Source organism: Neoarius graeffei, chromosome 17 (assembly GCF_027579695.1).
Source record: "Neoarius graeffei isolate fNeoGra1 chromosome 17, fNeoGra1.pri, whole genome shotgun sequence".
Lineage (NCBI taxonomy): Eukaryota > Metazoa > Chordata > Actinopteri > Siluriformes > Ariidae > Neoarius > Neoarius graeffei.
In genome coordinates, this window is record NC_083585.1 from 35968022 (window position 1) to 35982193 (window position 14172).

At 41.3% G+C, this 14172-nt stretch overlaps 1 protein-coding gene across 8 annotated transcripts in view; it reads left to right on the top strand.

Annotated features, from left to right (window-relative positions):
- mkks (MKKS centrosomal shuttling protein) overlaps positions 1–14172 on the top strand; it is a 48959-nt gene that overhangs the window by 555 nt on the left and 34232 nt on the right. For 6 of the 8 annotated variants that reach the window (XM_060944111.1, XM_060944113.1, XM_060944114.1 and 3 more), the window contains exon 2: positions 10072–10149. The exons of 1 other annotated variant lie outside the window; for it this stretch is intronic. In XM_060944111.1, coding sequence (XP_060800094.1) covers positions 10072–10149 — 78 coding nt within the window. Of the gene's footprint in view, positions 1–6661; positions 9477–10071; positions 10150–14172 lie in introns of those variants that run through there. One more of the 8 variants, XM_060944117.1, reaches the window with a different exon arrangement.

Here is a 14172-nt window from a genome sequence, read left to right on the forward strand (position 1 = left end):
TCTCCCATGAAGCCAGTTTCCGGGATTGATTATAGAGTACTTGTTTGTTTGTTTGTAAAGCTGCCAACATTCAGACAAATACACATACAGCGGCATGCAAAAGTTTGGGCACCCTTACTGAAAATGTCTGTTACTGTGAATAGTTAAGTGAGCAGAAGATGAACTGATCACCAAAAGGCAGAAAGGTAAAGATGACACATTAATTTCAGCGTTTTCTGCAGGATGTGTGTTATTTTTGTTTTGTACAACTGGAGAGTGAAAAATGAAAAGGGACACCATGCGAAAGTTTGGGCACCCCAATACATTTGAGTTCTCAGGTAACTTTTACCAAGGTTCCAGACCTTAATTAGCTTATTGAGCTGTGGCTTGTTCAAATTCTTCGTTAGGAAAGGTCAGATGATGCAGATTTCAAAGCTGTATAAATTCTCTGACTCCTCAAACTTGTCCCTAAAATCAACAGCCATGGGCTCCTCTAAGCAAATCCCTCGCATTCTGAATCTCATCTCATTATCTCTAGCCGCTTTATCCTTCTACAGGGTCGCAGGCGAGCTGGAGCCTATCCCAGCTGACTACGGGCGAAAGGCGGGGTACACCCTGGACAAGTCGCCAGGTCATCACAGGGCTGACACGTAGGTGTTGTTTACATTAGACCGTATCCGTCTCGTTTTCGTCGCGGATGCACTGTCCGTTCACGTTAAAACGCCGGGAAACGACTCCACAGGCAGAACAACTTGAATCCGCCAGGGCCCACGTATTCAACCCAGTTTGTATCTGATCCGGTGCTGTGTAAACATTGAGATACGAGGAAACGCAGTGCTGAGCTCTAGCTGACGTCGTCATTGGACAATGTCACTGTGACATCCACCTTCCTGATTCGCTGGCGTTGTTCATGCCACGTTGGTCATGTGACGCGACTGCTGAAAAATGGCGCGGACTTCACTTCCTGCTATTGTTTCCGCCTTGTATCACCTTTTTGTTTTTCATTAAAGAGTATAAAAGTATGAATATAATGCTTTGCTTTGTCATTCTTAATGTTGTTCATGGTAAGATGCAAACACTGCCCATTGTGTAGTTATGATTGTCTTTAGGCTTGCCATCCTTCCACTTGCAAGTGGTGAGTGACTTGCGCATGCCCGATATGCACTGGGATCACACACACAGCGGCTCAGTCCCGAATCACTGCTCGTGCGCTTCACTCGCGCGCTCTGTGAGTTGCGCAGGGCCGGAGTGCGCACCCTCCAGAGGGCACTCACTGTTCAGGGTGGAGTGATTTGGAGCACAGCCGCTGAGGAGGAAGCGCTGAGCCGCACTGACACATTTCAACTTGCGTGCCGTCTAATTAGTCATGTGATTAGCGTATCCGTGTATTGGCGTTGCTGTGTGCACGCAAATCGTGTATTGGCGTTGCTGTGTGCACGTGAATCGTCTTAAAAACGTTAATCTGATGATCCGCTGATACGGTCTAATGTAAACCCCACCATAGACACAGACAACCATTCACACTCACATTCACACCTACGGTCAATTTAGAGTCACCAGTTAACCTAACCTGCATGTCTTTGGACTGTGGGGGAAACCGGAGCACCCGGAGGAAACCCACGCGGACACGGGGAGAACATGCAAACTCCACACAGAAAGGCCCTCATCGGCCACGGGGCTCGAACCCGGACCTTCTTGCTGTGAGGCGACAGCACTAACCACTACACCACCGTGCCGCCCCGCATTCTGAATAATAAAATAATTGCTCAGAAAGCAGGAGAAGGCTACAAGAACATAGCAAAGTGTTTTCAGGTAGCTGTTTCCTCAGACTGTAATGTTATTAAGAAATGGCAGTTAACAGAAACAGTAGAGATCAAGGTGAGGTCTGGAAGATGAAGAAAACTTTCTGAAAGAACTGCTCGTTGGATTGCTAGAAAGGCAAATAAAAACCCCCGTTTGACTGCAAAAGACCTTCAGGAAGATTTAGCAGACCCTGGAGTGGCGGTGCACTGTTCTACTATGCAGCGACACCTGAAAAAATATGACTTTCATGGAAGCGTCATCAGAAGAAAACCGTTCCTGCGTCCTAGCCACAAAATTCAGCATCTGAAGTTTGCAAATGGGTCAATCCATGTGAAATCACCAGAGGCCTCGCCGCTGACCATCTCAGATTTGCTTCATACTTTCTGGAAATATTGTCGGTGTGCCAATATGATGTTTTGCTAGTTTGTCTGCTCGTAGATTATACGGTATGCTTAAAACAGCATTTCCGTGTATCGTAAAACATGCCGTACTTGATACCTTAATATTTATAGTTTAGTTTAGGGTACCAACTTCATATTTTGTGCTTCTGCTAATCAAAACAAGCTCTTTCCAGTGGTATAATTGTTTTTATGGTAGACCTTGTCATACATTCAAATATGCATTTGAATTATAGGCACAAAATGTTTTTTTTATTTTTAAAGCCTAATAAATCAGAAAGTTTGAGCTCTTTTGAACACGTACCTAGTTGTCTAAAGAGTACTATAACATGAGTAATAAATAAGAAAATTTGAAAGATCTCGTGTGCTTTAATGTGGAGATATGGGGCATCAAAGTTGCTCCAAAGCACATTTTTTATGATTTTCAGCAAGCCATAACTTGGCAAATATTGAACTGTGAACTTTTCTATTATAGTATTTAAAGGCGTCTGGCATTGAAGAACAATCCTTGAAAATTTCATGTATCTTGCATGAATAGTTTAAAAGTAATGACTTATGGAAGTTAGGTCCGTTTTCTGTAGCACGCATTTCAACAGTGAAATTGGGGCCACGCCCCCTTTTTTTAAGCCCCTATATCTCAGAAACTAATGAAGGTACAAGCCTAAAATTTTCTACACTATTTATTGGGCACACTGACAATATTTCCAGAAAGTATGAAGGAAATCTGAGATGGTCAGTGATGAATATTTTTCTAAATCTGGTTGATTTGGAGTGGAATTACCCAAATGAACATCCAGATAAGTCTGATGCATTTTGGAAACAAGTCCTGTGGACTGATGAAATCAAAATAGACCTTTTTGGCCACAATGTGCAAAGGTATGTTTGGAGAAAAAAGGGTTCCAAATTCCAGGAAAAGAACACCTCTCCAACTCTGAAGCATGGGTGTGGATCGATCATGCTTTGGGGTTGTGTTGCAGCCAGTGGCACAGGGCATATTTCATTGGTCGAGGGAAGCATGGATTCGAACAAATACCAGCAAACTCTGGAAGCTAACATCACACCATCTGTAAAAAAAAAGTTGAAGTTAAAAAGAGGACGGGTCCTACAAGAAGACGATGATCCAAAACACACCTCAAAATCTACAATGGAATACCTCAAGGGGCACAAGCTGAAGGTTTTGCCCTGGCCCTCACAGTCCCCTGACCTAAACATCATTGAAAATCTGTGGATAGAGCTCAAAAGAGCAGTGCATGCAAGACAGCCCAAGAAACTTGTAGAACTGGAAGCCTTTTGCAAGGACGTCTGTGCGAAAATCCCCCAGGTAAGAACTGAAAGATTATTAGCTGGCTACAAAAAGTGTTTACAAGCTGTGATACTTGCCAAAGGGGGTGTTACTAAGTACTGACCGTGTCAGGTGCCCAAACTTTTGCTTCAGGTCCTTTTCATCTTTTGGTATTTTATGCCTGTAAATGATGGAAATAAAAATGTAATCTTGCAGAAGATATTAAAGAAATGTCTCATCTTTACCTTTATGCCTTTTGGTGATCAGTTCATCTTTCGCTCACTTAACTATTCACAGTAACAGACATTTCCAGTAAGGGTGCCCAAACTTTTTTCAATGCCACTGTAAGTGATGAAACATTAACAGTAGACATTTTAATGCTCCTTAATGATGGGGTCCAGAGTCTGTTTTTATAGCCTTATACAGTTCTGTGCAAAAGTCTTAGGCACCCTTTCCCCCCCCCCAATAAAAATTTTGCTATAGATTTCTATTTTATGACTTCTACATTATTGAGTGGGCGGCACGGTGGTGTAGTGGTTAGCGCTGTCGCCTCACAGCAAAAAGGTCCGGGTTCGAGCCCCGTGGCCGACAAGGGCCTTTCTGTGCGGAGTTTGTGTCAGCCCTGTGATGACCTGGCGACTTGTCCAGGGTGTACCCCGCCTTTCGCCCGTAGTCAGCTGGGATAGGCTCCAGCTTGCCTGCGACCCTGTAGAACAGGATAAAGCAGCTACAGATAATGAGATGAGACATTATTGAGTCAGTACAAAAACATTTTACAGTTACAAATGTTTGTTTTCCAGCACAAAATTAAATGTTACAGAAAGAAAAAAAGTTTGTACCTGAGCAGCATATTACATAAGAGAGCACTTTTCAGATTAAAAAAGAAAACCTAATGAAGGCTGCTGGGTTTCGGTGCAAAATGAAGAAGCGAGTGTGACAGTGTCCAGAAGAACTGTGGCTGCTTCTGTAAGATGCTCAGTCAAACCTGCAGCTCATTTCCGCATAAAACTGCACTCATTGTACCTGAGACTGCTTTATTTTTTATTTATTATTATTATTTTAAAGCAAAGCGCCATCTCATACCAAATATTGACTTCATGATTCATTTATTACAGTTTACTGCTGTTTGTAGTTTTATGTAGAAGCATTTAATTTCATTAAAACAATCGTAATCTCAGGTACATGTACAGTTTGTGTTGTAAGGATGATCATCTTTTGGCTGCTCCTAATTAGGGGTCACCACAGCGTCTCCATTGCTCCCTGTCTTCCACATCCTTCTCTACCACACCTGCCACTTTCATGTCCTCTCTCACCACATCCATGTATCTCCTCTTTGGCCTTCCTCGTTTTCGTGTGCCTGGCAGCTCCATCCTCGACATTCTCCTTCCAACATGCTCTGCATCTCTTCTCAGGATGTGCCCATACCATCTCAGTCTCATCTCTCTTAGCTTAATTCCCAAGCTGTCCACATGTGCTGTCCCTCTGATGTGCTCGTTCCTTCTCCTGTCCAACCTCCCATCGCAAACCTTAACATCCTCAACTCCGCCACCTCCAACTTTGCCTCCTGTCTCTTTGTTAAGGGTACGGTCTCCAATCCATACATCACAGCTGGTCTCACTACTGTCTGTTTGTGTTGTAAGGATATTAGTTGGTAATTTACTTGAGATCCTCTGATGTGTTATGTCCTGTATGATTCATAATCTTCAAGCATAAAGATGGCACTTTTCAAAAAAAAAATGCACAAGTGTCACCCTTTCTTCAGTGGGTAATCTCGTGTAGATGCTGTGAACTTCTGATCAAGAACTGCCTCTGTAGTCGTAAAGACGATGCTGCTCATACTGAGCATAATTTCAGTACATGTACAGTAGAAGAGTAACCTAATGATTTATAATTCCAAATTATAACCTGGTTTCATGCAGAAGAGAATGGATTCCCTTTTGATTCTGGTTCCTCTCAAGCTATCTTCCTTTTGTTGTCTGAGGGAGGTTTGTGGATTTCTGTAAAGCTGCTTTGTGACCGTGTCTGTTGTTAAAAGCACTGAAGAGGGGAAAAGTCTGTCGATAGTCAGCTAGGTTGCTCTTTGGGCTGTTTCACAATCATCGTTGTCTTTCTGAAGAACACCAACTAGGTCCAGAGTATATGCTGGAGTTTCTTCTACCTTATATTACAGGGACACCCCAGTCCTGCCTACAGCAGTAATGTCTCTTATAAGTTCTTGTAAATATGTTTGTAAGAGTCAAATGCAGGCTCTGTTTTGACCTTGTGGTCATTTCATTTAATTCTACTTTAATTATTACACTGAGATTTTTCTGGTTAAAATCAGAATTGCATTTTTTTAGCACTAACTAGGTTTTACTTTGGGACGTATACAGTATTTTCATTCACATTACAAAGTTATTTAAGTGGAAATTACAGGGTTTTTTGTCAACTAAGTGCCTCTTACAGTATCCTTTATCCGTCAAAAACGTCCTCTCTGGAAACCACTCACTATATGATGAGGTTGTAAATTATTTTTTTAAGAAAATATTTTTCTTTTGAAGCAGAAGACTGTTGTTGCACAGTTTATATTAAAAAAAAAAAGACGTAACAGATGTTGGACACATTTGCAGCAGAGCTTCACAGGTAGTTGAAATGTGAATCCGTCAAAAAGTGTCCTCTCCGGAAAACCACAAGGATCCTCACCACTTCAGTTCTTATTACAATTACCACCGTTGGCCCTTTTCTACCAAAGCAGTTCCAGGGCTGGTTCGGGGCCAGTGCTTAGTTTGGAACTGGGTTTTCTGTTTCCACTGACAAAGAACTGGCTCTGAGGCCAGAAAAAACGGTTCCAGGGTAGCACCAACTCTCTGCTGGGCCAGAGGAAAGAACCGCTTACGTCAGCAGGGGGGCGGAGTTGTTAAGCCCAACAACAATAACAAGACCGCGAAAGATCGCCATTTTTAAGCGACGAGAAGCAGCAGCTGTACAAACGCGAAGTCATTTATTATTATGATTGTTGTTGCTGCTGCTTCTTCCGCGTTGTTTTTGCTTCGATATTCGCGCCAAGGTTTATGCAAACGTAGCGACGTGACTGACGTATACAGCGACGTAATGACGTGGCTTCCCTTAGCACCGCGAGCTATGGAAAAGCAAACTGGTTCTCAGCTGGCTCGCAAGTTGAACGAGTTGTGAACCAGCACCAGCACTGGCCCCGAACCAGCCCTGGAACTGATTTGGTGGAAAAGGGGTACGTGTACAAACATCGCTGCACAGTACTGGAAATTTTGTGCTTAAAATCACATCCATTTCAACAGTTTTTCACTTTGTTATCCCCCGCTGGCTGAAAGGCCCGAAGGGGGGATTATGTCGTGGCGATGTCCATCCGTCCGTCCCAAGAAGGGTACTCACTTTCTGAAATCAACTCCTCTCACAATTTTTGGAGGAATTTCACGAAACTTGACAGAAGGGTAATTCCGCCCCAAATCACCAGATTTAGAAAAATCTTCACCACTGACCATCTCAGATTTGCGTCATACTTTTTGGAAATATTGTCAGTGTGCCCAATAAATAGTGTACAAAATTTTAGGCTTGTACCTTCATTAGTTTGAGATATAGGGGCTTAAAAAAGGGGCGTGGCCCCAATTTCACTGTTGAAATGCGTGCTACAGAAAACGGACCTAACTTCCATAAGTCATTACTTTTAAACTATTCATGCAAGATACATTAAATTTTCAAGGACTGTTCTTCAATGCCAGACGCCTTTAAATACTATAATAGAAAGTTCACAGTTCAATATTTGCCAAGTTATGGCTTGCTGAAAATCATAAAAAAAAAGTCTTCTATCGTGCTTTGGAGCAAATTTGACCCCCCCCCCCCATATCTCCACATTAAAGCACACCAGATCTTTCAAATTTTCTTATTTATTACTCATGTTATAGTACTCTTTAGACAACTAGGTATGTGTTCAAAAGAAATCAAATGTTCTGATTTATTAGGCTTTAAAAAAAAAAAAAACATTTTGTGTCTATAGTTTAAATGCATATTACAAATGTATGACAAGGTCTACCATAAAAACAATTATACCACTGGAAAGAACTTGTTTTGATTAGCAAATGCACAAAATATGAAGTTGGTACCCTAAACCAAACTGTAAATATTAAGGTATCAAGTACGGCATGTTTTACGATAGACGGAAATGCTGTTTTATTGAAACTCTAACTGAAAAAGCAGACAAACTAGCAGAACATCATTTCATTGCCAAACACCAGAGTGGATATTTGAAGGAAAATCTGTTAGAGGATGAATGTATTATGCTTTTGGATTTTGCCGAAAACTGTTCATTCTGTGTACAGGATTCTGCCCAGGGATACCACTGGGACAACAGCCAATGCACTCTTCATCCATTTGCAGTGTACATTAGAGCAAAGAATGAAGATGGTACAAAAGTAATGAAATGCATCTCTATCTGCATAATAAGTGACTGCCTTAAGCATGATACAGTGGCCGTGCATGCATTCTTAAAAAAGGTTTTACCATATGTATGCCATTTACATCCCCAGCTGAAAAAGGTCATTTACTTCAGTGACGGATCAGCAGCCCAATACAAAAACTATAAAAAAAAAAAAAATTCACAAATCTCATGAAGCATGCAGATGATTTTGGACTTTTGGCAGAATGGCATTTCTTTGCCACTTCTCATGGTAAATCTCCCTGTGATGGTATTGGAGGCACTGTAAAGTGGTCAGCAGCTCAAGCTAGCTTACAGGCAGTCACGAGTGATCACATACTAACCCCATCTGATCTGTTTTTGTGGGCAGAAAAACATATCAAGAACATCCATTTCATCTGGGTTGGTACAGGGGAAGTTATGGAGAGTGGAAAAGCATTGGAGACAAGATTTTCAAGGTCGGCTACTATTCCTGGAACAAGAGACAACCACTCATTTGTTCCAATCATGTCCAGCCAGCTGCAGGTCAGCAGGGTGTCAGGTGGTCCTAGCTTCATTGTGGATATGAGTGGGAATCAGTCACAAGTAATGCATAAAACCCCTGTTAAATCAGCAGTCTCTCTGGCAGATACAATTCCTGGTAAATATGTTGTGTTTGTATGGCAGACAGTGGTGGATGTAGGCCGTAAGGTGAACCTCGAAAAGTCCTTCCGAAAAGGGATCCCGCTCCGACCTCTCCGAACCGCACACGCTTCAGTTCATAAAAAAGAATGAGTTGTGGTAAGATTACAACAAAACAGTTCGCGTCACAGAATCGCGCTCATTTCTTAAATCGCAACATTTAATGAAGAACTAGTATCTCCAAGGCGTATATGCATATTCGGCAGGCGTAATAACACTTTGGCTCACGAGAGGTGCCACGGTTGAAACGTCATCAGACTGGACGAATCGGGTAGCTGGTAGCTACCAGCTGTGCTAGGTAAACAGAAGCAGCATGGCAGCCACCGGAGTAGCAGTGCTATCATCCAGCAGTACCGAAGAAGAAGAAAACTCGTCCGAAACTGTTGAAAAAACTAAATCTTCGACACGTAAGACTTGTTATATGCACATATCTTCTGTGAAGCATGAAAAAACACAGAATTTCACCAGCATACGGCGGAATACTTACCAAAACAGCCTTCGGCAGGGGCTGGAGTTGAGGGGTGAGTGCAGAGACGTATCCGAACATTACAAACACTGTCTTGACTTGGATTTTGATAAAATTCCCGAAGACGCGGCTTTCCATCCCACATGTTACCGGAGGTTCGTTGACAAGCGCGAAATTGAAAGAGCAAAAAGGCGTCTCGTGCGAGAGAGAGAGAGAGCGGGGAGATGATAAACAAGACCCCCAGACCAGTGAGGCTATCCCTGCAACAGTGACTGGCACGACTCCGACAAGGAAACTTCGTTCCAGATCAAGCCTGCCCATCTCGAGCTCTGGCCCCGTCCTTCCTGCCATCTGTATAATATGCAAGAAAACCTGCAAATATGTCGTCAAGGCTAGCAGACGACAAAAAGAAGCTTTGTCAAAGACAGACTTTAACCGCAGGTAAGCTAAAAGGCATCTCACCCTCATCCCCTACTACACAGTAGGTAGTCTGTGCAAATGCATCCCATCCCCCAGCGCGCGCGCACACAGAGAGAGAGAGAGTAGTTGAATGACTATCTACACTGCTACTGACTGCACACAATCTCCTTGCATTTGTCTAATTTGAATGTATGTGTGGATTTATAGTACATTGACGTACAGATGTATGGATGGCTGTATGAATATGGAAAGATGTCTATTGGTTGTACTTTTGCTGGTGTGTGTGTGTGTGAACTATGTGTGTGGGTGCAAGTAAAATAACATTCCAATACATAACTTCCCCCTGCCTATAATATTCCAATACCATAAATGACCAAAATGCAGTGTTTGAGTTGAGGACTGCCCCCCCCCTTCTGTCTTAATGCCTGTTGCAAACATTTTTGACAATAAAGTACACTTTGACTTTAATAGGGTAGTGTGTATGTTTGTATGGATGTCATAGTATGTCTGTGTGTTTTGATGTTAATATGCCACTGAATACCAGTCCACCAGGAAAAATGAAGTCTGACTGTTTGTCTGCCTATCTATCCATCCTTTTTTCTTTTCTTTTTTACAGACTTGTGCAGGTGTTCCAGCTGTTCGAACACAAAGGAAACAGAAGAGAAAGATGATGATAACTGCCCTGACACTGACAGTGAGGAATAGCATGTCATATGGTTTTTACCTCTATTCTATTCCATTGATATCATTATCATTCATTTTATGATGTTTATATATGTATATACGTTTATGCCAGTCAATGTATACTTGTTATGATTGTTTTTGTGTTTGTATATAGTTGAGTGAATAAATGAACAAATGGATACCTGAATGTTCCTTATCATTGATAATTAGAATTATTTCCATTTATTGATAAAAATGACAACATGAAAAGGTCTACCTTATCACCCACTTGCATCATTGTTCTTTGTGCTATAAATAAAGCACTGTTTGGAATCCATTTAGCCCACTTTAGAAATACATGAATGGTTATCACTGATAATTAAATTGTTTCCATTTATTGATCAAAATGACATGAAAGGTCACTTGCATCATTGTTCTTCGTGCTATAAATAAAGCACTATTTAGAATCCATTTGGCCCACTTTAGAAATACATGATCATTATCATTGATAATTAGAATTATTTCCATTTATTGATCAAAATGACAACATGAAATGTCTGCCTTTATCATCCACTTGCATCATTGGTCTTCGTGCTATAAATAAAGCACTGTTAAGAATCAATTTGGCCCACTTTAGAAGGATATTTTGGGAGATTCCTTTATGTTGGTTGCATTTGACAACACCAGGCAGGCTGTTATTTTTCCAGTTTGTTGTCGTAAATTGGCTACGCAATTGGTTTAGCGCGGTCACGTGGTGTCTCGTGACGTCAAAATCGCATTCAGCTCTGAGGAAAATAGTTCTTCAGAAAATGTCTCGATTTAAAAAACGAGTGCGATTCTGTGACGCGGAAAGTTTGCTGTAAGTGTAACATAACTTGGTCCTTTTTATCAGCTAAAGAGCATGTGGTTCAGAGACGTCGGAGCGACCTAAAACGAAAACGGGGTTCACCTTATGGTCTAATAGGCAACATTTGTTTATCAGAGGAGGAACAAGATGTACAAGTAACGTTTATGCATCCTCATGGTCCTTCTCAGACTTACAGCTGACCCAGGAGAGAGGATAACTGTTGGGTCCCTCTGGTGCATGTCATGAAAATCATTGATGCCCCACTTACATCAACTGGCAGGCAGTATAAACTTCCATATGATATGGAAAAGCAAATCAATACACTGTTTAAGCTCTTCAAATAAAGTATTTTTAAGGTTATTTTTCCTACACTGTAGGTTTATAATTGTATTGTAATATGCCTTAAAACAGCATTTCCGTCTATCGTAAAATATGCCGTACTTGATACCTTTAACATTTATAGTTTGGTTTAGGGTACCAACTTCATATTTTGTGCATTTGCTAATCAGAACAAGCTCTTTCCAGTGGTATAATTGTTTTTATGGTAGACCTTGTCATACATTTGCAATATGCATTTGAACTATAGGTGCAAAATATATATATTTTTTTAATTTTTAAAGCCTAATAAATCAGAAAGTTTGATTTCTTTTGAACACATACCTAGTTGTCTAAAGAGTACTATAACATGAGTAATAAATAGGAAAATTTGAAAGATCTGGTTTGCTTTAATGTGGAGATACGGGGGGGTCAAAGTTGCTCCAAAGCACGATAGAAGACTTTTTTTTTTTTTTTATGATTTTCAGCAAGCCATAACTTGGCAAATATTGAACTGTGAACTTTCTATTATAGTATTTCAAGGCGTCTGGCATTGAAGAACAATCCTTGAAAATTTAATGCATCTTGCATGAATAGTTTAAAAATAATGACTTATGGAAGTTAGGTCCGTTTTCTGTAGCACGTGTTTCAACGGTGAAATTGGGGCCACGCCCTTTTTTTTTTAAGCCCCTATATCTCAGACACTAATGAAGGTACTGTACAAGCCTAAAATTTTGTACACTATTTATTGGGCACACTGACAATATTTCCAGAAAGTATGAAGTAAATCTGAGATGGTCAGTGTCGAGGCCTCTGGTGATTTCACATGGATTGACCCAGGATTCTTTGTTCCGTGTTGGTAATATGCATATTGCAATTGCGTTCGATTCAGTCACATTTTACCAGAGTTATGGCCTAGTTGCCAGCAGGGGATAAGGCCATCCTTAAAAAAAAAAAATCCGTTTCCTGTCCACCGGGTGAGCAAAAAAATTTTCAGTCGGGAGGGATTTTTATATATATATATATATATATATATATATATATGGATGGATAAGAAATCGCAATGCTGTGTTTGCTTTTTCTTTCAGTACTTTTTTATTACAAAAGCAGACACATTTAATAAAATGACAGTTTAATCAACTGAAACTTGTACAAAAACTTTAAGTTAGCATTTTAAATGCTGACTGCAACATTTGCAAAACTTTTAGAAAGGTACTTAAAATGTCTGACACATGGACTTTTTGTAGTTCTAAATCGACCGTTAGGCCTAGTTCGGATGAAATTACACTATTAAAATGATCACTGAATACTTTGTTTTTCTGAATCTTTACTATTTTGTTGTTCACTAGAATACCATTTTGCGATTTCACACTTAAGCAAATGTTTGAAAACTCCGGATCTTCTTCCTTCATGGTGGCTGCCATTTTTTTGGGCCGCACGGCGCATGCGCAGAGCTGATTCAATTCAGAGTGCGTGCGCACTCAGCGGAGGCAGTAGTGTGTCGGAGGGAACAGAAGCAGAGATGACGCTTATTTTATCTCCGGTAAACCAGTCTTCTCTCGTTCAATTACGTGCTGGCATCAAAAGACACCGTTGGTTGTAAATGAAACCAAACGGAATCGTTGGAGTGTATTTTCATACACAAATGGAGAAATTTCGCTGAGTGTTTGTGTAGCCACCACTGCAGACCGTTGTCGTTATTAATTCATAGCATGCTCAGTTGCGTGAATGTGTCATGCACCGAAAATAAGAGATTTACAAGTCAGGAACACCTCATGATGCAATATGTAAGAAAAGAAAAGATTTACTGCCATTTTACTTTGTATTTGAGTAAAGTGAATAAATAAATGGTCTGTGGAAAATACATTTAATCCTGGGAACTGCGTGCACAGGAGTTTTTGTGTTTACACCCCCCCCCGGCTACTTATTTGTCATGGCTGGCTAGTATGAGCCTTAGTGAAAAGCCCTGGGAATGCGTAAATGTCAAATTCGATTTTAGATTTATGAACCCGAAAAAAATGTCGAAAAACCGGCGTTAAAAAAAAAATTTTCAACTGCACAAACGGCACTCACCTGGCCGGTGGACCGGAAACAGAACATTTTTTAATAATGGCCCAATGTGCTGTCACAGCACTCTTGTATATCTTGTTGTTGTGGACTGTAAGAAGGTGGGTTAAGTTTAGAAATGCATTATGTGCCGTCTTCCCACCACAAGTAGCATGCCCAGTATATGACCTGCAGCTGTGAAATTCTACGCAGTTCATTTCCATCTCAAAATGTAATTTTTGGTAGCAGCCAAACACAAAAATCTGAGGTTTGATTTTTGGACTATTGTGGACCTGAAATGTCTGCTCTGATTGAGAAACAGCCCCTTTAATAACCATCAGGTGTCAGTTGTTACTAATGCCGCTTTTCCACTACCAACGCAGCTGAGTCGGGCTGAGCCGTGCCGTGCTGAGTCGGGCTGAGTCGAGCTGAGCGGGGCTGTTGGAGTTGCATTTCGACTCCAACCGCGCTGAACCGTGCTGGCTGGAAATGGGTGGACACATTGGGTGGAGTTAGCGAAAGTGGGTGGACGTCACGTGATGTCGTTAGGCGGCGCAAACAGTGACATCAGTGACCTTTTAAGCGGTAGTCTCACGACCCGGATAGTAAACAATAAACATGGAGGATATGGAGTCGTTAGTGTTGCTGGTCTTGGTGCTGTGGCTTGTTGTCACTGACAACGCCAACAGATACTGGCAAGAGCGTATAGATGAGGCGAGGCGCATAAGGCTTCAGAAATTCTCGTAATTCGTAATTCTTCTTCCGGGTTTACGGTGTTTACAGATCCCAGCGTGCTCGCGGGGCGTGTGTGGGCATGTGAGGACACTCCTCCTCACCAATCAGTGC